This window comes from Emydura macquarii, unplaced genomic scaffold, assembly GCF_026122565.2.
Source record: "Emydura macquarii macquarii isolate MOO-44397 ecotype Brisbane River unplaced genomic scaffold, CSIRO-AGI_Emac_v2 contig_3603, whole genome shotgun sequence".
NCBI classification, from domain to species: Eukaryota; Metazoa; Chordata; order Testudines; family Chelidae; genus Emydura; species Emydura macquarii.
Genome location: NW_027133740.1, coordinates 8,962,773 through 8,984,609, shown reverse-complemented (window position 1 = coordinate 8,984,609; position 21,837 = coordinate 8,962,773). Strand labels below are relative to the sequence as shown.

General features: G+C 40.7%; 1 protein-coding gene across 6 annotated transcripts in view; it reads left to right on the top strand.

The window, feature by feature from the left end:
* The window catches only part of LOC137145597 (multiple epidermal growth factor-like domains protein 6), a 250,002-nt gene that overhangs the window by 175,414 nt on the left and 52,751 nt on the right, over window positions 1-21,837 (top strand). For 5 of the 6 annotated variants that reach the window (XR_010917683.1, XM_067536447.1, XM_067536445.1 and 2 more), the window contains 10 exons: window positions 2,596-2,721; window positions 6,300-6,422; window positions 8,237-8,359; window positions 11,175-11,312; window positions 13,279-13,401; window positions 14,087-14,209; window positions 15,547-15,723; window positions 17,807-17,938; window positions 19,466-19,594; window positions 20,054-20,182. Coding sequence is in view for 5 of the 6 variants with exons in the window: in XM_067536447.1 (XP_067392548.1) it covers window positions 2,596-2,721; window positions 6,300-6,422; window positions 8,237-8,359; window positions 11,175-11,312; window positions 13,279-13,401; window positions 14,087-14,209; window positions 15,547-15,723; window positions 17,807-17,938; window positions 19,466-19,594; window positions 20,054-20,182 (1,323 nt within the window). In the remaining variant the exon portion in view is untranslated. The remainder of the gene's footprint in view (window positions 1-2,595; window positions 2,722-6,299; window positions 6,423-8,236; window positions 8,360-11,174; window positions 11,313-13,278; window positions 13,402-14,086; window positions 14,210-15,546; window positions 15,724-17,806; window positions 17,939-19,465; window positions 19,595-20,053; window positions 20,183-21,837) is intronic. The other variant, XM_067536448.1, reaches the window with a different exon arrangement.

The window sequence follows — 21,837 nt, the reverse complement described above, 5'->3', positions numbered from 1 at the left end:
CTTAAGCATGTAGAATATCTTAACATCTACATTAAAGTTGAATTGATTGGTGTCTGGAAATCCACTGACGGCACTGGAGTTTATTCCCTTTGATGCCACTAGAAGTGAAAGCCAGAGATGGCTCTTGACTCTAATGCATAAATCCCTTATGTCAGTTGGTGCCTCTGATTCCTGATGTGTAGACTAGAACTGTCAGGATCCATTTCTATTAAGTGGGGCCTCTTTTGTACCAGGGTTAAGAGAAAAGAAGACAAAGAAATGTTACCCACCAAACTATAATCCAGGATTTGCCATGTCACTAAATACACAACACACCAGAGTCAGAGGTTACAGTACTTCTCGCTAATCAGATTAGACTATAGAATATAAAAATATGGACATACAGTACTACAGCCTGATTCTTAATGTACCAATCACATGGGATATTTACACTGATAATGGGTGACCAGCAAAGTCTTTGTAAAAATATAAAATTAAATAAATGTAGAAATTAAGTGTTTAAGAGCCCAGATCATTAAGGGGCGAGCTCTGCCCCCTCCTCCGGTGGGGGGGAACCCTTAGACGGTGGAAATAGTTAGGGGGAAGCAGGGTTCTATATAGTGAATCCCAGGATTTGGCCCTAACCGGGATATATATATAGATTTAAAAGTTACACATATATTCATGTCCATTTTTCTGCCACAACCTGAGTTTGAGGGTGTCTGCATTTTTTGCAACTCTTGACTTTGCAACCTTCAAGAGCAGAGCAGAAAGTCCTGCATCCAGTAGCTGTGCTATCAGCTGGTGAGGGGCAAACATGGAGTCCTGAATACAAGGTAAGTACAGGGGAAATGATTGATTTGTAAATGATAAAGTCTACACAGTGATACCTGGTGCCCAAAATAAATGGAGGCACTGCAGGTAGCACCTTCTATGCTTCTTACTCTGCAGTATGATCATATTATCAAAGTGAAAAACCGGTAAACTGTGGTCACGGGTATCAATGGGCAGGGGATTGGTGGGTAGGTGGGAAGAAAAAGAGGCATCCATTTCCATCTCCCCTCACCTCCCACTTCACAATAAACAAACTCAAATACTTTATAGTTAATAGAAATGTGGCAGAAACAGTAATTACCCCTCTGTGACTCACTTTGCTGTTCTCTCCTAGTCTCAAACTCTGTCCCTTGAATCTAGTTCTTACCCTACCATCTCCCCCCTCACACACTGCTGCCACCACAACCATCACTAGCTGAATTCATTTCTGCAGCACTCAGCCCAGCCATGCCCCTCTCTGTTCCCTCAACCCAGCCCAACCCCAGCATCTCAAAATGACCCCCCCCCACACACACACTCATTACCCCTATGTCCCAGGTTGCGAACTCCACTCCCCCTTCCTGCCCAGTATTGCTAATTCCAAACTTTCAAAAATCGTATCTGATACCAAAAAATCATGATTGGTTTAAAAAGATGAGACTTCAACAAAAAAAAATTGGGGTGCTTTTCTATTTGCCTTCTAGTTTTTGAGCCTTAAATGTGCACTCGGGTCATTTGCAAGCATTTTTCTATGTCCATGAGGGCTAGAAACTTTTTTCTTTTAAATAAAAGCTGAGATTCTCAGGCAATCCCATAACTCCAGAAGGCTGGGCTTTATGAAAAACACTAGTGTGAGACTCATGATAAAATCATGAAAATTGGCAACATCTAACAGTTCAGAACCTCCCCCTCCCCCCTTGCTCTGATTACTCACCCACCACAAGAGTCAAAATAGACCCCTAGCCCAAACACTCACATTTGTGCATATAAACACACAGGCACGCTCACACGTTCTCCAGGCTGAGAAAACCCATCTCCAGAATCTTGCCCACCACCACTAGGCTCACAGGGCTCCTCACTCTAACTCAGTTGCCCTCCCACACACTTCCACCATTGCAGGTTCGGGAAAACGAGGAGCAGAGGTAGCAGGGAGTATGTGCAGGCAGTCCTATACTCTGCATCTGTGAGGCTGAATAAAAATAGTGCCACCGAAGCCTGTATTCCCTGCTCTGTGCCTCCCTCTCTAAGGGCTGGAGTTGCCATAGTAACTCCATGCCCTCAAGAGGTGATAGCTAAGTTGCCAGAAGAATTCTTCCATCAACCTAGCATTATCTACCATGGCTTAGGTCGGCTTAACTACGTCTACCTGGGGTCTGAATTTTCATACCCCTCAGTGATGTAGCAAGGTAAACCTACATTTTAGGTGTAGACCAGACCTCCCTAACAGCCTGTAGATGCTGCTTGGTCCAGTCTCCACTCCAGCTCTCATCCACATCTGTTGCTTTATCCAACTCTTCTCTGGCACCTAGCTGGCCATTTATCTCTTCCTTGCAACCGCACCATTCCCCTCTCATCTTAAGGCTGCCTCACCCAACCCCAGGGGCTATCACTGAGGTACTACCACTTCATTTGCCAATTGGGTCTGTCCCTTCAATCTGTGCCTGCTGACGACCTAGACTTTGTAAAGCCCTCTCTGAAGTGAAAACCACACTGCACTTTGCACTGCCATGTTCCCTTTGGCTTGTTTCCAGAGAAACTCTGTTTTTTGACATCTTTCATGCATTCATGCTTCCCTTGCTCTAGCTGTCAATTCCTGCAGTGTTAACAATGGGGGCTGTGAACAGGAGTGCATTCAGATCAATGACGACCACTACAAGTGCCGGTGCCGTCCGCACTACCAGCTGAAGAGAGACGGCAAACACTGTAAAAGTAAGTCCCAGACTAACTGGTTTGAGCCCACATTAGGAGCAATAAAACACCACAAAATGGTGCACAGCATCATTTCATACCTTTGTGTGTTGGATAATTATTTATAATTTATTTCGAACCTTGCTTCCCAGAAACAGCTGTAGGTTTTCACTTTATGACTGCATGAAATACACAGTTTTGAGGTGTAAGGTTCACTTTTGTTCACTTTTATAAGCTTGTCACAGGTTTCAGAGGTCCCTGGTCATTCTGGACATGCCTTAAACGCTGGAGCGAGTTAATGTAGGAATTCAAAATCATTTTAAATCCTAACATTGTTGCTCATTTAGACTCACCTAATGATGGTTTGTGTAATAAATATGACTCAGCATGAAGTGTAGTCTTTGTCCATTTTTAGTTTTTGTTATTAGTAATCTATCCTTCTCTTCAGGATACCAAACGAAATTGTCTGAAATTATTTATTATTTATATTACTGCAGCACCCAGGGACCCTAGTCATAGTTCAGGACACCATTGTACTAGGTGCTGTACAAATAAAGAACAACAATACTACCCTGGTTTTTTTAATTTCTTTTGTAACTGTTAACTATTTTGTCAGTTCTCAAGGCAATGATAACCCGCAGTATACCCTTGCATATGCCATAGGTGATTAGGGCAAAATCTTGCGGCCTTACGGAGCCAAAACTCCCATAAAAAAGTCAGCTCTATATTGCTTCTGATAATTTTATTGAGCTTCAAAGAGTAAGAGAAATCCATATAGAAAAAAGAATTCCAAGTAGAAATGTGAAAATCATGGGTAGTTATCCTGCACTCCTAAGACATCTCAATAATGGGAACATGGGAAGACAGAAACTGACATACGGGATAAGAACAAGAGTCTTCTTAGCCCAGTATCCTCTTACAGCAGCCAGGATCAGAGAAAGGTGCAAGAAACCACATAATGGAATAATCTGATTACAGGGAAGATTTCTTCTTAACCTTAGGCAGTTAACTTACATTCTGAGGGTTTCTATCCCTTTTAAATTTTTTATCCTTTCAAAGAGGCTTCGAAGACAGCTTTTTTTAATAAAATTGCTGAAGTTTACTAAAATTCTGCCCTACAATTCGTTGTTTGGCTGTTATCGTGCAAGAGAATATCACCCATTTTACTGTATGCTATAATCATTCTTAACCAAACCGTTAGATACTCTAAATATCTTATGTACGGTTAAACCAAAGTTGTTAGGGCAAACTAAATGGAACCACTGCCAAACAAATTCAGCAAAAGAACTCAATATTTCATGCCAGCCAGGGAACTAACACTTGCTTGAAGCTAAGTCCTTTATGGGCCAGAAATCCTCCAAATGCTGAACTGAGTTGTAAGTGACACATAGGATTAAGTGCTAATACCCTTTGGAGACCCAGTCTACATCCTGGTGTTAAAACTCCAACAGAAAGATTCAGCAACCGTCTTTAGCAGTAACTTCTCATACCAAGTCATGCCAGGTAGAGTTGAGCAGTTATCGCCTGGAGATGCAAAGAAAGTGAAAGGAGAGACTTAGCATGAACTTGTGCTTCTGGCACAGCACCCTCTGCTGGCAGGCAAAAAGGCAGATGTCCGATCACTGCTAAATATTAAGAAGAATGAGAACAGGAGGCAGTAGAGAAAGCTATTAGCTTTTTAAAAATACAAAAATATGCAAGCCCATTCACTTCCCCCCAGTGGCTGGCAGTGTTAGTGAATAGGAAACTTATTGTGCAGATGTGCCAGGCTTCTGACACCAGAAATATGACTCACATTTCTGCCAGACCATATGTTTAGGTTGGCTGAAAAGTTTGTGGTGAACCCCTTGGAATGGCTTCAGCTTGCAAAGACAGAAAAAGATCCTTTCTCTCTTCCCCAATTCCCAATTTCTCTCTTTTCCTTTCCACCTCTCTTGTCTTTTTATCTTTCATTCCCTGTTCTTTTTCTTCAACCTTCCATTCACTTCCCTTGCCTTTCCACTCTATGCTCCTCTTTTCCTTCCTTCCTTCCATCCTTCCCTTCCTTTCTTTTCTCTTTTTGGCTTTTTCTTCCAAAATTAAATAGTTGTTTGGTGATGGTTGTTAAACGCCTTCTGACTGTGCTGCTGTTGCTACCTCTCTGGTGCCATTTCCTGCCATGGTGTGGTGAATCGGTACTACCATAAGCAATGCATCCTGATGGTTTGTGAAAAGCTGTGCTGCATTTGCCTGTGGCAACGTGGCTGGGGGTGAGTCAGGAACTCTGGTATGGTTTCTCAAATCTGGCAGGAATCAATAAAACATGAAAATTAAATGTTTACAGTCCAAATAGAAAGAAATGTTGTATTGTAAAAAAATTGGTTCAACTCCTATAGATTTCCCACTAAATCTGTGTAGAACATTAAGGGACAGATTTTCAGAAGTGGCCTCTAAATATGCACGCTTAATATCATTCAGGTACGTGTTTGCATGCATATGATTTTGCACCTACATTTGAACATGCATAAAACATCAGATGTGGGTGTCCAAACTATGGCTCTGATCTGGCCATTAGGCATGTCCAGAGGGGTTCCATTGCAGTAGATAGACTTATATTATCATCTACAAATTGCCTGTTGTTTACAGAAATAAGGTTGCATCCTCACATCTTGAGATTATGCATACTTGGAAGCATGTGCCATAATGAAAACATGCAAAACTTAAGTGTGCAGTTGAAAGTGTGCAAATTTGATGTCATTTTACAAATGTGGCCCTAAATACTTGCTGCCTTAAGCTTTTCACCTGTGAAATGTCATGTCCTTGTTTTGAATAAAATTCTCTTGATGTATATATTTAAAGATGAGGCTTTCATTTTAAAATGAGGAAGGCCCTTTAGGGAATCTCAAGAATCTTTTAAACACTTTTTAGTTGCTTATTTTTGTGGCATATTCTAATGCTGTATATGTTCATATATATTTGAATTTGATTTCTTGAAATCTAATCAATTAAAACAAAATGAGTAAAATGTTATTTCAGGTACTAGAGCAGTCTCTAAAACACCTACGCATGCAAGCGTGTTGTAGTGGATTTCCAACCACCTTTTCCTATCCTTTTTTAAATGTCTTTCTGTTCTTGTTGCTATATGAAAGATGCACACAAACAGAGGAAATAGAGTATAATGAAACACTGAATGTAACTATAAACAAAGTGCTGTCAAATATTTTTTCCTCTCTAATCTTTCTGGGTATGTCTACACTGCAATTAAATACCTCCAGCTGGTCCGTGTCAGCTGACTCAGTTTGCAGGGCTTGGGCTACAGGACTGTTTAATTGTGGTATAGATGTTCAGGTTTGGCCTGGAGCCCAAGCTCTGAGACTCTACTTTCCTCTCGGGGTCCCAGACCCCAGGCTTCATCCTGAGCCTGAATGTCTACACCACAATTAAACTGCCCCACACTCCAAGCCCCATAAGCCCAAGTCAGTTGACACAGGCCAGCCGTGGGTGTGTAATTGCAGTGTAGACATATCCTCAGTTATAGTAATCTTGTAACAATGGAAGGTAAAACCATTTTCAGAGAAAAGCATGACCTTTAAGTTGACAGCAACTTTAATTGCTTTCAGTGATGGACCCCTGCACAAGTGGGAATGGAGGATGCTCACACATCTGTCAAAATGAGAGAGGATTTGCAAAGTGTGAGTGCCATCCTGGGTACTATCTTTCTGCAGACAGAAAGTCCTGTGGAGGTAAGAAGCTGAGAAAGGACTATTTAATGGGAAAGGAAGGCATTATCTGGAGTTTCAGTGTAACTGCACTTTGAATGGAAATGAGTAACTAGTGTGTGAGTGTGTGTGTGTGTGTGTGTATGTACCGTGTTTATAGATTATAATATTTTCACATGCACACACCATATATTTGTGTGTGTATATCAAATAATATTTTCACACACATGGAGAGAAATCACTTAAGCCAAGAATTCCAAATATAAAAAAAGATAAGTTTCCAAGTGAACATTTAGGTTTGGATTTTGAGAAAGATTTAAGGTAGTTAAGTGCCTTCAAATAAATGAGATTTAGGTACCTATCTCCCCTAGATTACTTTGAAAATTCACATAGTTTTGCCAAAATCTCCAGCTTGCAAAGTGACAGCTAATTAATGAATATGAATAAAATCCTGGCAAGCTTTGCACCGTGACAACTTTAGGGAAGCTGCCAAATCTTTCACCCAGAAAACTTTCACGAAGTAGCAAGAGGTTTCTGTACAGCCCTGGTTCCCAGTCTTGCAAATGCACTGATCACACGCATAATGTTACGTGTGCTATAAAAAGGTCTTGGTGAGGAGCACAGAACATCTCCTTACCCAACAAGTGTGGCTATATACAAATTGTACCGTCAGAAAATTAAAAAGATCTAGCCAGAAATACAAAATTAGAAAGAAATCTGAGCTGCTTAGTTTTTGTTTTGCCCTGAAGAAATGTGTAAAATAATGTTGATCTTAGCTCTGAGGCTGATGTTCTTGTGCAGTTATGCTTTACAAGGTCAGGACTTGGCTTTTTAGTGTGAGGGGTCTTGTTCATTATTCTGTGTTTGAAAGCAATCCTCCTTCTGCTCCTTTGGGTATTCCAGCTGTGCTGAATTATATTCTTCTGTACTGGCATTTAATTTGTGGAGTTCGGATGGTTCGTTACAAGGATGATGGGCCAGAGAGCATTGATCTGTCTGTAGAGGACCCTTTCATGTGCATATCTTTCCCTTCTCACAGGGAAGACATGGCATGCTCCTCCTTTGATCAGTGTAGTTACCCACAAAGTCGAATTAAGAGGTGTGTCTACACTGCACTCAGAGATATGGTTGCATCATGCACAGACGTACCCAAGCTAGCTTTAATCTAGCTGGTGTGAGTACTGATAGCATAGAAGCCACCACAACATGGGCTTTAACTTGGACTCACTGCCTCAAGTAAGTACCCAGGGTCCCGGAGGGGTTCCTACAGTCTGCACTGAAGCCCATGCTGCCCTGGCTCCACTGCTATTGGTACTTGTGCTAGCTAGATTAAAGCTAGCTCAGGTATGTCTGTGTGAACTGCACTCACAGCCCCTGGGTGCAGTGTAAACATACCACCAGAAGAAGCTCTGCAGAGTTCAAGGGGTGGTGCAGCAGAGGACGTGCTGGTCTCTGTGGCACCATCCCATGCAGAAATCTTGCTGGGAGTACGTGCAGCTCAGGATGTATCCAAGCTGATTTGACACTGTCCGAGCAGTATCAATAATTAGGTCTCTCTTGTACCATTTGGTTTAAATATAATGGGTATAAGGAGTGTGGTCCAGTGATGAGAGCCTCAGGTGCAATGCGATGTTATACATGTCAAGTATTATTTTGAAGGAGGGTGTTGTGGCTTCAGTGTTTGTGGAATTGCTAGGTGCTGCGTTGTCTGCTAACCATAAGATGTTATTTCAATGGACACTTCTAAAGACTTTTGTCGATATGTGCGTGGGAGGGTATAACTTCTTTAAAATATCCCAACTGATCTCATTGCTGATCTCTATCTCTTTGTTTTGCAGACGTTGATGAGTGTGCAGAAGAGACAGGCAGGTGTGCTCATCGTTGTATGAACACCCTAGGATCGTTCACCTGTGTTTGTAATCCGGGCTTTGAGTTGGGGGCTGATGGAAAGCAGTGCTACCGTAAGTGACAGTTTTATAGCAACATATTTTAGGTGATCTTACCTGGAAAATGTAGTACTTCATTTGTAATGCAATAGGATTAGAACTTTCAGCAAAAAAAGAAAAAAAAAAAAGGGAGCCAACAGCTCAAGCTGAATATTCTTGCCTTCATCAGAGATGCTGCTGCCATTTCACAGATTTATACATTCTTGAGCCTGTGTTTGGAGGCACTACATTACTTCACTGCAAATAGCCCCCTCGGTTTCAAAGGGCAAACAGCCCCACTGCTTTATCTTCAAAATGTAGTGAATTATATGGTGGATGTGATTCTGTAGTTACCCAAAAGACACGTGCATTTTACTGATGTTAGATGGAATTTATTGATTCTCTCCCTCCATTTTCTCATGCCCTGTACCTGATGCCAAGGGAAAATCCACATGGGAGCCTGATATGCTGATCATCATCTCCAGATTTACTCAGGACTCCCCTGATATTTCAAAAAGTGTATTGAGCAGTGGCCAGTAAAAACAGCAAGATATATGCTGATGAAAATAATCGAGGAACTGAGACTTCCAAAGCTATTAAATTCTCAGTTATCCTTCCTCAAATCAATGTTTCAATGTTTCACAGCCAGCTCTCTTAAACATCCCCTACTCAACAAACCCAGTAACTTGCTCCATATGATTAAGTGATCCTTAGGCTAGCCTGAAGGGTAGATCTAGATAAATAAAGGAGATGGGCTGGAAAACTGTTTTTTATGGGTCTGGTGTAAGCTCTCTGGAATGCTGTTGTATATAAAAGCATGACCTGTTTTAGTGAAGAGGTAGGCAGTAATTGTTCAATCTAATAATACTGGGCAGAGGTTTTCAGCAGAATTTCCTTAGGAAAATACATTGCACACCAGAGGTGAATTCATTGTTTGAGTGGTGAGGGTTGTTCTGTGCAATGTTTTAATGAGGAAGAAAAGCAATTTCAAACCATACAAATAAAACTAAATGCACAATTTTATCAAAACAAAGCATTTGAAAAGGATTGGAAAACTATTCTAGATGTAATGAGGAATAATGCATATGACAATAGCAAAGGAGATGCTATTAATATACAGAAGATTATAAATTATGAGAGCAGAATAGAGGGGTCTAGGCCACTCAAGTTCATCGTGGTTTATGCAAAGATTTTTCCTATTAATGGACAAATCTTTGTGGGGCAGAATTATTCGTGTTTTGTATATCACATTAAGAAAACAATTAAAACAAAAATTTTCTGAATCTTAGGTACTTACATGGCCATCCTTACCATAGTATCTGAGCACCTCAGTCTTCAATATATTTATCCTCGCAACACCCCTGTGAGGCGGGGCAATGCTATTAATACCCATTTTACAGATGAAGAACTAAGGCGCAGAGAGACTAAGGCCCAAACCTTCAAAGGTGTTTTAGGTGCTTAACACCCACTGAGATGACTTGTCCAAGGTAACACACAAAATGGAGCAAGGAATGAAATCCAAGTCTCCCGAGCCCCAGGGAACCCCCCTAAACACTGGACCATCTTTCCTCTCTCTGAATAAATGCTCATACTTCTTACTATGGCCCATATGTGGCCTTCTCTCACTCCCCTCCCACCTGCACCAGCCCATAGCATAGGGACTGCTCAGGTAGTTCCCCCTTGCAGGTGCAAGAAGAGGCAAAGTGTAGTTACTCTCACACACCTACACATACACACCAACCTGCTAAGGTGGCTGGCCACAGAGGCAAGTATAAGCTGCAAGCAGACTCTCTCTATGTGCTGAAATGCGCCAGCAGGCAAGGCAACTCCTTAAAGCACAGTGCTTCCCAGTGCTCTTGCTGGGGTGTTGGAGTTTGGACCACCCTCAAAATGGGGCTGTGCTTAAAAGATGCAATCTGGCTGCATACTTAGGGGGGGTGAATTATGTTTCACCTTCACCCTACAGGTGTGCAAATGAAGGGCATAGGTAGGAACAAGGATGTAAGGAGCTTCCCCTCCCATATGAGCCTTTCCACGGGGCCTGACCAAAATCTTTCTGGGGAGTGTAGTCCATGTTCTCTTGTTGTGTTATGCAACCACAAAGTGCCTGAAAGGAAACCGAGAGAGAGAGAGAGTCTGGTGCCTGGGCCATGGCAGGGTGAAGGCTTTGAGGCAGTGTAACTGCAGTCTGTGTAGCCAGACAAATCCTGGAGGACTAAGCCCAATTTCCAGCTGCCACGCACCCCCTCCCAAATGCCTCTAACATACCAAAGACGGCCAGGACAGCATGTTTCACACATTGCTGGTTAGGAAAGCATTTGGAGCTACGTTCCTGAGCTATGGCATTCTACTGCCTGTGAACATGAAAATACTTGTATTCATAAGGTCTTTTGAAAACTAATTCTCCCCCTGCCTGCTTCTGCTGGCTGTACTCTGAGCCCCCTTTTGGAAATGAACAAAGCAAAACCCAGCCTTGGTGAGTCCTCCGTCTAATTCTCATGCTCCCTAGAATGCTTGACATTTCTTCCACTAGTGAGCAAGCTCACTGCCCTTGTTCAAAGGCTATCTAAAGTGCACCTGGGGATATGTGTTTTGTGCACACTGGCGCAATAGACACTTTACTGTAACTGTGGGACGGCACCAAGTTATCAAACACAAAGATAGCTGTAATTATGATAATGGAACATTGTTCAGTGACCCACAGACATGCTCTTCTAATTTACGTGGTGGGTGAGTTTGCATTTTCTACTCCAGTGTTTAGCTTCCAGCAATCCGTTTGTGGACATATTGTATTGACAGGCTATCCCCTTGTGCTTACCTATTAATATTCTTTTGATTGTTTCCCTGGAAGGCATCGAAATGGAGATTGTCAATAGCTGCGAAAGCAACAATGGTGGTTGTTCTCATCATTGCCAGCACTCGACTGGTGGGCCTCACTGTTCTTGCAACCAGGGATATCTCCTTGATTTGGACGGAAAAACATGCATAGGTAATACATGGTAAATGCTGCATCTTTCAAAATGGGGTGGAGCACACATTTTCCATCAGAACAGAAAGGGAGATGGGTATGTAAGGGGAAGCCTAGAATAAAGCTCTCACTTTTGGAAGTGTCTGGTTTTTTCCCCCTTCCTCTTGTCCTTCCTTTTGGTGTTTCAGTAAACTGGAGCTTGTCTAAACTTCCCATTCAATATTTCGATTTGACCTATTGTGGGGTTTGATGAGATTATTACTCAGTGCTTCTGCCTGCACTGAAAAATGACACCTCCATGAAAATGTTTTCAAGATGACCAAATTGTTTACAGCCCAAATTTATTTCCTGTCTCCTAAGGGATTAAAATTCCTTTTTCTAAGCTTTTCCATATCCCAAGGCCAACCGGCAGATGATTAGCTCTAGTTGGGCACATTGGACTAATTTTCAAACGTGATGTGCTCCCACTTTGGCTTAGAGAAGTTGTTCAGCTCCTATCAAGATCATCCATTGGTGAGATTACATTTCCTACTCTGTGTGAAGTTTCCCATGGGAAATGAAAGCAGGGAAATATTAGATGAGCAGGAAGGAAAATGTGGAGGTCTGTGAGAGAGGCTGATAATGGAGAACTTTTAAAACAAGAAGGGCAGTTCTGGACTGGATCCTGAAATGAACTGGGAGCCTCCTGGATTAACAATGGGGTTATGTAGCTTTGTTTCTTTGTGCGTATAAAAAGAACAGGCAGCAGCATTTTGCATATGCTGGAGCCTAGAGACCTGCTAATGGAGTATTCATAAAGAAGAAAGTTATCATGGTCAAGGTGAAGGGGAGGTGAGAGCATAGATGAAGATTTCAGCAAAGCTGAGGAAAATCTCCTTTTCATTGGCTGCAGGCGGCACATTCCAAAGCACACAATGAGCTTTTAATAGAACCGCAAGACAAGATATCATCTGAAATATTGCAGGGCAGCTTTGCTTGTGACATTTGCAGGAAAAGGAATACTCCTTGTTCAAATAACCTGCTTTAATCAATTTTGTGCTGACCTCTAGCCTCAATTGATTGATTACATTTTCTTTCTCCTTTCTCTGGTATGTACATTTCCTAATAATATTGGTGCCCATTCCAAGGTTAATAGAGACACTGACCTTTGGTTGCTCATCTGGTTAATGGTCAAAAGCATTTTGCAAACTCAGCATTGACAGGCTACCTCTTGAATAGCCACTGAATAGCTCAAAACACTGAAAGGGCTATGATCAGCTGAGAGCCTGCAGTTAAAAGATAGCAGTTTGATTCTAGTTTCCATTCCTCAGAACAACAGTTTTTGACCACACAAATTTCTCTACTTATACAAGACATCAATGCAATAGTGGCAACTTGATTATCAAAAAGTAAAATTGCTTATAAATATGTGTCGTATTCTTGTCTGAGAATGCTTTGTTGAATCAGCGCTTTCTGTTCAGTGCTGTCTATTTTATGTCACAACAGGCAAGGGTTGAAAATATTCATATGAAAAATGATCAGCTGTAGATTAATAAATGATGAAGAGATGCTAGTTATATGCTAGGGTGATTGAGTAGTAGTAGTTGTTGTTGTTGGTATTTTGGTAGCGTGTAGCAGCCCCAGTCATGGACCAGGATGCCAGTCCTGGACCAGTGCTAGATGCTGTACAAATATAGAGTATGTCCCCTGCTACAAAACGTAGGCAACACCTGTCCTGAGTATGTGGCAACGTTCTTGTAGACAGCCCTGTCTGAAGATTAAAAAAAAAAATTGAGATGGGAGAGGTGATAAAAAAGATACAGAAAAACTGAAGTACTGTCTTTTATATCTAAATTACAAACCTGAGAGGGCTAAAATGACCGGTAGTGCATTAATAACAGTCTTTTACCGTAGACTCATTTCATGAATCAGATTTGCTGTGTTCAGCACAGTCACTGTTTGAATTGCCACCCGGATGCTTAACTGAACTGCCCCTTTCCCTCTTCAGACCTGGATGAATGTGAGTCCAATGAGGCCTGCTGTTCCCAGTTCTGCATCAACTACATTGGAGGCTACGAATGTAGCTGCAATGCAGGGTTCCAGCTTAACACCGATGGCTGCGTATGTGATGGTAACGGCTTAACACCAATGGCTGTGTATGTGATGGTAAACGGCTTAACACTGATGGCAGAGGCTGACTCAAAACACAGACGGAAAAAAGATTTCAGCTTCTTCTACTGTTTCTTAGCAGTTTCCCTGCTCAGAGTGTGTGGCAACAAATACTGCTTTCTCGATACGATTTTGACACTGTTTCAATTTCATAATGGTGGGACACAATGATGACTCAGGATTGGATACAGACAGGCCCCTACACAGGAGCGCAAGAGATGAGTCAGCATAGAAAGAGCTTTTTCCCCTTCCCCCCATACTCACTACACATGGACATGTCATAAAAGATTATTGCTGTAGTACTTAAATGAAGGATGAACCCCAAAATGTTTGGCTAAACCCTAGAAGTTGAGTGCATGTTGAGAATTCTTGGACCTACACAGTTGTGCTGTTTTTCTGGTGCTTCTATCTGAGCCATAAATATGGGAGGAATAGCCTCTTCCCTCATGCTCCATAGTATTTTGTGCCCTCCACTTCTGGTGGGAACTGGGGAGCACAAAAGTCCATTGAAATGGGAAAACAATTAAAACGACATTTTTCAGATCTCCAGAATAAGTTTTAAAGTTTTGGATGAAGATTCAGGGAGGCTCTTGCTTTATCTGAACTAGTTCACCTGTCACTAATTACCATTAACATTTGTTTTCTAGATGTGAATGAGTGTCTTGGTGACAATGCCAGCTGTGATCAAATCTGTGTTAATTCTCTTGGGTCATACGAGTGCATCTGTAAAGAAGGCTACAGACTCAATCTCGACAGACATTCCTGCGTCTGTAAGTTGTAAAGCTTGAAGACAATTAAACACTTCTCACTGATTTAGAACATGAGTGTAGAGTCATGATTTCTAAAACAGACTAGAGATTTTTTAGGTGCCCAACTTGAGACACCTTAAAGGTAGCCAAGGCAAGCCAGGTAAAGTACATAAGTCACATATGAGCCCTCAAAATAATGGCTTGGCCATAAAATTAATGTAAATTGTGTGGCTAAATATACTGCACTGTTCTGAAAATCTCAACCTGTCTGCTATACAAAAGACTATCTTACTTTGAAAACTTAATATTGCTTTTATTTCAATTATATTAAGGTAGGCGTCATATAAAAAATACAGAGAATCAAATTCTGCTCTGTTAAAGAAGTGCAAATCTAGACTATCTCCACTGAAGTCAATGGAGTGACTGGATTTCTGCCAATGTAAATAGGGCAGAATTTGGCCCGATGACTGCTCATTTAATAATTGAAATTTAATCATTGACTAAACTGTGGGGGAGAGCTTGATATTTGTATCCAACTGAAAAAACTAAGTCTGCTAATTGTATATTTTTGCAATGTTGGATTTTCAGCATTTCATGAGTTTTAGAGCCAACCCCAAAACAAAAAACTGTACATTGAACAGCAGATATAAATTCAAACTTGTTATGTTCACAATGCAACCTATTCCCAAATTTGGGGGAGGGAAAGGGGAGGCAGCAGCGGGAAAGGGCATGTAATTCCAGGTCTAAACTTCAATATGTTCAAATTTGGCCCAATATAGGGTATGTCTACACTGCAATCAAAGTTGTGACTGCAGCATGTGTAACCAGACCCAAGCTAGCTTTAATCTAGTTAGCTCAAAGAAGAATAGCAGTGAAACCACAGCAGCACAGCCAGCAGAATGGTTTTGTACAAGCCCACCTGGAACCCTGCATATGTCCTTGAGGGGCTAGCTTGCACTGCTGCCCATGTTTCCCCAGTTTCCCAACTATTGTTATTCAAACTAACTAGATCAAAGCTAGTTTGGCTATGTCTACACATGCTGCAGTCACACTTTGATTGCAGTGTAGACATACCCATAGAGAGACTGGGTTTCAGCTGCAGACTGGTTTGTTCAACCCCAGATTCAGAGTTTAGATCTAGGGTTTTAGGTGAGGTTCAGTTGTTCTTGCCTCTCTTTTATTTCTGTTAATATGTACTCCATTAATTAATCTAGATAATAAAACAGATCAAGAGTGGCTATTTTATGTACTGTACATTTTATATAATATGGGTCTGACTTGAAAAATCTAACTGCATGAAAAGATGTAAAAGGAGGACGTCGTAAGATGAAGGTTTGAAGCTGGCTCTGTGTTCTTAGCACTAGCCGACGACAAGCTGGCAGAGGAGGAAGAGGAGAAACTGGAGATCGCTAGGATACCAGACCTTTGGTTCAGGAAACCTCCTCAGCTACTTCATTATGCCGCTGCACTAGGCGCCTTCTATGAGGATGAGGACAAAGATGTACGAGGAGAACTCACTCTTGTACATAAAGTTGGTAAGTAAATAAAAAGATCATAGGGTTCAGGAGAGAAAACACATGGTGGCAGTGGCCAGCGGCTTTTTGAAGAACGACGATTCTCTGGGGTGGGGAAGAGATCTTGAAGAGAGATCGAGCAGAGCTAGGAGGACTGAAGGTGGCAGGAGGCCAGACAAAAAGACAGAGCCAAATTCTGTTTTTTTGCCTGCAGAGGATGTTGGAAGGAAGTGTGCCAGCCAAAGAGAGGCTCCCTGAGTCATTCTGAAGGCTGAGGATGGCTGCAGTCAGAATGACTGAGGGAGGGAGCACGATTGCCAATAGCCCTGACTGCTACCTCAGAAAAGGGCGATGTTCTCCATAGTGCCAGTACTACTGGACCCCAGCAGCACAAAGAAATCTAGATATAAGCATGAAATGACTGAATATTTTATGCAGTGTATGTGGAAGGAATGATGGCACTGAACTGGTCATAAACTTGAGTAGTTAGTGTGTGTATAAACAGAGAGAGGTACACATGTCAGGCAATGTATGTGCCTGAACAATTGCGTATTCAGCCTGAAACGTTCCTGAGATTCAACATCCATGTTGTTCCAGGCAGAGAAGAAGGCTTGATCGTTATTCTATGGACTCAAAAAGCACTATGCATTCTTTTTGGTGGATGCATTACTTGCTCATAGTGAGAGGACAGTTGTTGTTTTGTTTTTTATTTTGCATGGTGTAATTTTTGTAATTGCAATGGCTAATTACATTTCAGAGGAACTTTGCTCCACAGACAGAATTCAGGGGTCTTGGCTTTAATCAAACAATTAACTTTTTCTGTTTATAAATATAAAAATTTAAAACTTCTAAATATCTATGTGATGCTTGACATACATTTAAACAGAAAGCAGTCACATTAGAAGAAAGAGTATAGCAACATCCTGTCATCCATAGCAAGATATTGTGAAACTGACAACCAGTGGGGAAAGAAACTGACAAGCAATATAGCCTCATGAAAAATTAACAGCATAGGCACCAAAGTCTAATATTGATTGCCCAGTGGTGGTGGGTTTTTTTCGTTATTGGACCTATGTCTTTTCAGGGAGTTGTAACTTGGTAACTGAGCTGCTGCACTTTTCCCAAGGTTGATATAGGATGCCAAGATTGGCTGCTCTGACGTCTTGAAAGTGGTGGTGTGGAAGGATGAAAATATCTTTTAAATATTTACAATTTTTTATAATTCTCAAATGTAAAATCATTTCTTCCTAGTTTCCAAAGGTTTTTTTGAGGTGTGCTCTATATTTTAACAAAACAGCCTATCAAAACATATCCTGTTGCAAGCAGTTAGCCTATGCTATAGGTCTACTTCCTTCAACTATATTTTCAATAAACAGGATAATCTTTCCAATGGTATTTTGCATACTGATATTTAGGTCTGAATTTTCAAATTTGTTCTCAGAGGCAGCTGCTGAATTCTGAACATGTTTGAAAATCTGATCACCTATTCAGATTCTTAAATGGGAGCTGTTGGGTACTGAGTGGTTTAGAAAATCTGGACTTACATATAAAATCACAGATGAAAAACAAGCAACCCACTGACTTAATATTATCAGAAGGAGCCTGCCAACTTCATTTTAAAGACTCTTCAAAATCATCCAAAAAAGAGTCCTGTCATGTCCCTCAAACCTCCTGAGAGAACATGCTGATGAAATGGATATGCTTGTAATATAAAGCATCTATTTCAAATGGGGCAACATTTTTCCCCTTAGCTTGTGATAAACACTATGTGGCAGGAGTGCTTGTACTTGCAAGTGTGTGTGTGCATGTGTAAGTGAGAGAGAGAGAGACTTGGAAAAACAAATACATTTCCGTGTGAATAAAATGCTTACCCCATAATGTTTAAACTTGAAGACTCTCATATTGGCACTTCTTGTCAAGGCAAAACACGCTGACATTTGGGAAGATCCATCAACAACACTAATGCCGCTTTCTTTAGACTGACAGTGTTCCATGGGTTTCTTTCTTTACACTGTATTTGAAATTATACTGAATAGGTAAAAGCTTATTAGTCAAAGTATCATGTTCCTGTGCTCACTGAGTCTCCTGTGCTTTTCCATTTCAGTTTGCCTGGATAACACCTTTGGCAATGATTGTAGCCTGAGCTGTGATGACTGTATGAATGGAGGCAAATGTAATAGTGAAAACAGTGGCTGTATCTGTTCACCTGGGTGGACTGGAATTAAATGTAATGAAAGTAAGTGATATATGTTTGGACAACTTCCTACAGTTAATAGGTCCTTGCCCTATAGCACTGGCCTAGCAGATCTATAAAAAGCAGAAATAGTCTGCTCTTTGCTTTTGTGCTGAAAAGCTCTTTAAGGAGTACTACTGCCTCATTGAAAGATCGCATTTGCAAACTTTAATTACAGTTAAGGCAGACAGAGCAGCATCTTAACCTGATCACCATAAACCCCATGTCCTATGTGGCACATTAAATCTAAAATATAAAAAGAGGGACCCTGAATTATGCATCAGGAAATTTAGAATTCTGAAGTATTGCCACACTCAGTCCAGTACAGTGCAATCAGTAAAATATCCCTTGCTTGTCTTTGAGTAATTGCATGTCTATTACAGCAGGTATTGCGCACCTCGTACACCAGTGCTGGAGAGTTTTCCTTAGTAGTATGGTAGGAGACGCACACCTGCACCCTGGTGCGCCTTATGCTTTAAGATCAGGGTATACAGGGCAGAACCCTCAGATTCTTCTTACCACCCATGGTCAGTGACTAAAGCATTTTGTCAGTTGTTCCTCTGGGAACATGCAGTTAGTGTTTTTTGCTAGTTAGTGGTACTCATTTTTGTGTCCTCAAACGTTTCTTTCTTTCTTTCTTTCTTTCTTTCTATGCATTTTATACTTGCAAAGAATTTTCATGTATTTAATCCAATGGAATTTTTTTCTAGATTTAAAGGAATATAGAATTATGGAACTGGTCAAATCCTCATCTCACTGAAGTCAATGTTGATAATGATAAATTTGCCCTGTATGGATCAGTGGAAAACACAGGATTTGGCCCTACATGAATATCTCCTTTTTCCCCCTCCTTTTCTTTTTTTGAAACCAGCATAGATCACAGTTTTTAGGGAAACTAAATAGCTGGGCAAATCAGGAGCTAAATTTTCATAATAATGAATAAAAAAACCTGAATGAAAATTAATACTGAATCTTGGGTTTCTTAATGTGTGTTGATAAAATGTCAATTAAGTCACTTACTGAAGATGATCCCAGCAACCCAGGTTTGATCCTTTGGACAATATAAAATGCCTCTGGAACTTCAGAGAATCTGACTCTTTTAGCTAATGTTAACATTATTTTGTAATACTGGATGCAGCAATCTGTTTTTTAAATAATTACCTCCAAATTTTCAAAACTGTGTGTTGGATTTGAGCCTGAAAGCTCTCATTTATGGTCAGTGGGAGTTAAACTCGCACCTTTTTTCTTTTCTTTTTTTTAAGATCCCAGGGATAGCATTTATCTAAAAGACACATTTTCCATCAGATATTTGAGTCTTGTTACTTCATCTGTCATTTTTCAATAACCTCCATGGAGATAGATATTATTGTATATAGAAACAAGAGTGACATGGCATAATGTGTGGGTTGCTTGACCAAAGTGGTTTTTTAATTGCTTGGTGTCATTCTGATGACTGAGGCATTATTTCATTTTGCTTCTAATGTATGAAGAGATTACTTAGCTCATTTGTCTCATCTGCTTTCTTTGCAGCTTGCTCCCCTGGGACTTATGGGAAAGATTGTACCAGCGTTTGTAAGTGTCAGAATGGAGGCTCATGTGACCATGTGAAGGGACAATGTCACTGCCCACCGGGAATTAATGGACAGATTTGTGAAGATGGTATGATTTCTGTTGTTTACTTATGTATAAATTCTGCTTGGGAGTCATGTGATTTACCATTATTCTGATTTTTATTTATTTGTACTATGGTAGTGCTTAAGGGTCGCAAGTGAGATTGGTCTCCATTGGGCTAGGCACTGAAAAGCTTGCTATCTAAATTATAGGACGGACAAAGGGCGGGAGAGAGAAGATAGTAGTATCTCCATTTTAAGAATGGCAAACTGAGGCATAGAGAAATTAAATGACTTAGCCAAGGTCATATAGGAAGACTGTGGCAGAGCCAGGTATTGGACCCAGATCTCCCAAATCCTCATCCCGTATCTTAACCAGAAGACCATCCTTTTTCATCAATATATTTCCTGTAGAAAGTATGCCAGAAGAAGCTGGCTTGGTATTTTATATTACAAGCTCGCTACCATGTCGCCCATCACTTGCTGTGTTTATTTGTGCCCCCACTAGGCTGTCCGAAAGGATTCTTTGGGAAGAACTGTAACAAGAAATGTAATTGTGCCAACAATGGCTATTGCCATAGACTCTATGGAGCCTGTCTGTGTGACCCAGGGTTATATGGTCGCTTCTGCCATCTAAGTAAGTCTCAAAGATTTTTCTATATTATTTATTTAAAACATGCAGGGCACAAAAGGAGTAAAAAGTCTCACAGTACCTTCCTACAAGGCTGTAATTCAACAGGTTATTTAACAATGTGTAGTTCAACTGATGTCAGTAGGACTATTCCCAGGCTTAAGTTTGGCTAGTGCTTAAGTGCTTTGCTAATTCAGGGCATATCATATATAAACAGCAGATAATGTTTAACAAGCTCACAGAAGTATTGTGTAATTTTCACTGATCTTTACAGTTAAGGCTGGGATCAGATTGTGGGTCAAGATTAGGGCTAACTTCAGTGTTGGAGCAGGTATGTGGTTAAATTTGGGTTAAGGATGGGGTCAAATAATTAGTCAGTATCACTAGGATACTGTTAGGGTTTGGGCCAGGTCATGGGCTTGGCTAGGGTTAAGGTTGGGGCTAAATTATGGGGCCTGACTAGGGTTGGGGTTGGGATTGGTTGATGGCTCACACTAGCGGTAGGGCTGGGACCAGTCATGTACAAGACTGATTTAGGGTTAGTGCCATTTGGTGACTAGGTTTAGGGTTGGGGGTGGCTGGTGGCCCCTGGGCACAATTAGGATCAAGGTTGGGGCTGTCTGGCACACCAGAGTTAGGGTTGGGCCCTAAGTCAGGGCCAGCTGGCGGGCCAGGGCCACGGTACAGTTGGAGCTGAAGTTAGAGCTGGTAGAACACTGAAAAATATTTCTTGAAAATAATTCTTAAATACTGAAAGTTTTCATCTGTTGGCTTTTAAAATGGAATAATTTTTTACATTTCAAACTTATGGTGATTTTTTTTTTCCATTTTCAAAATAAGAATTTTCCTAAAATAAAGAATTTTCATTTTTGAAGCTGCTTTTTTTTTTTAATCTTACCCTATTACTATGTTGAGCAAACAAAACTGGCTTTTCAACCCCCAAAAACCAAACCCCCGAAGTTAGTGAATGAACATAGAATAAGAAGAGAAGTACAATAGGCCAATGACTGACCACAGGAAAAGAAGAGAAACACAATGACTGAGTACAGGAAGGAGAAGAGAGTCACAAAAATGAACAGTCAGAAACAGTAAAGATGAAACAATGATCAACAGCTGAACTCAGAAAAGGAAGAAAGTTCCAATGGCTGATAGCTGAACAAAAACAGAATAATTAAGACTTAACAACCGAACTTAAAAAAAACAGTAGAGAAATACAGTGATGGAACACACATGTGAAGAAGAAAGAGAATGCTGCTGATGACAGAATAGATGTGAAAAGAGAAGAAAGAGTAGATGACCAATTACTGAAGGTGAAGAAGACCAAAAATGAAAATAAAGGCTGCCAAATAAGAGAGTGAAAAATGAAGAAAATAGCCTGTTTTTTGTTTAAAGTTTCTATTTAAAAAAAAAAAAAAGAAAGAAAGAAAGAAAAATGGGGGGAGAAGGGAGAAAATGACTTTTTCATTAAAACTTTCGGGGGGGCTCATTTTGACCCAAAATAAGTTTTGTTCAAAAAATTTCAACTAACTCTACTTTTGAACATTTCTGATTATTGCATTCATTTCACATTGCCCAAAATAAAATGAGTTAATACAAGAATTACATAAACTGTATTTTGCACACATACACACTCATGTGTACACACTTGAGTGCCTGAGAAT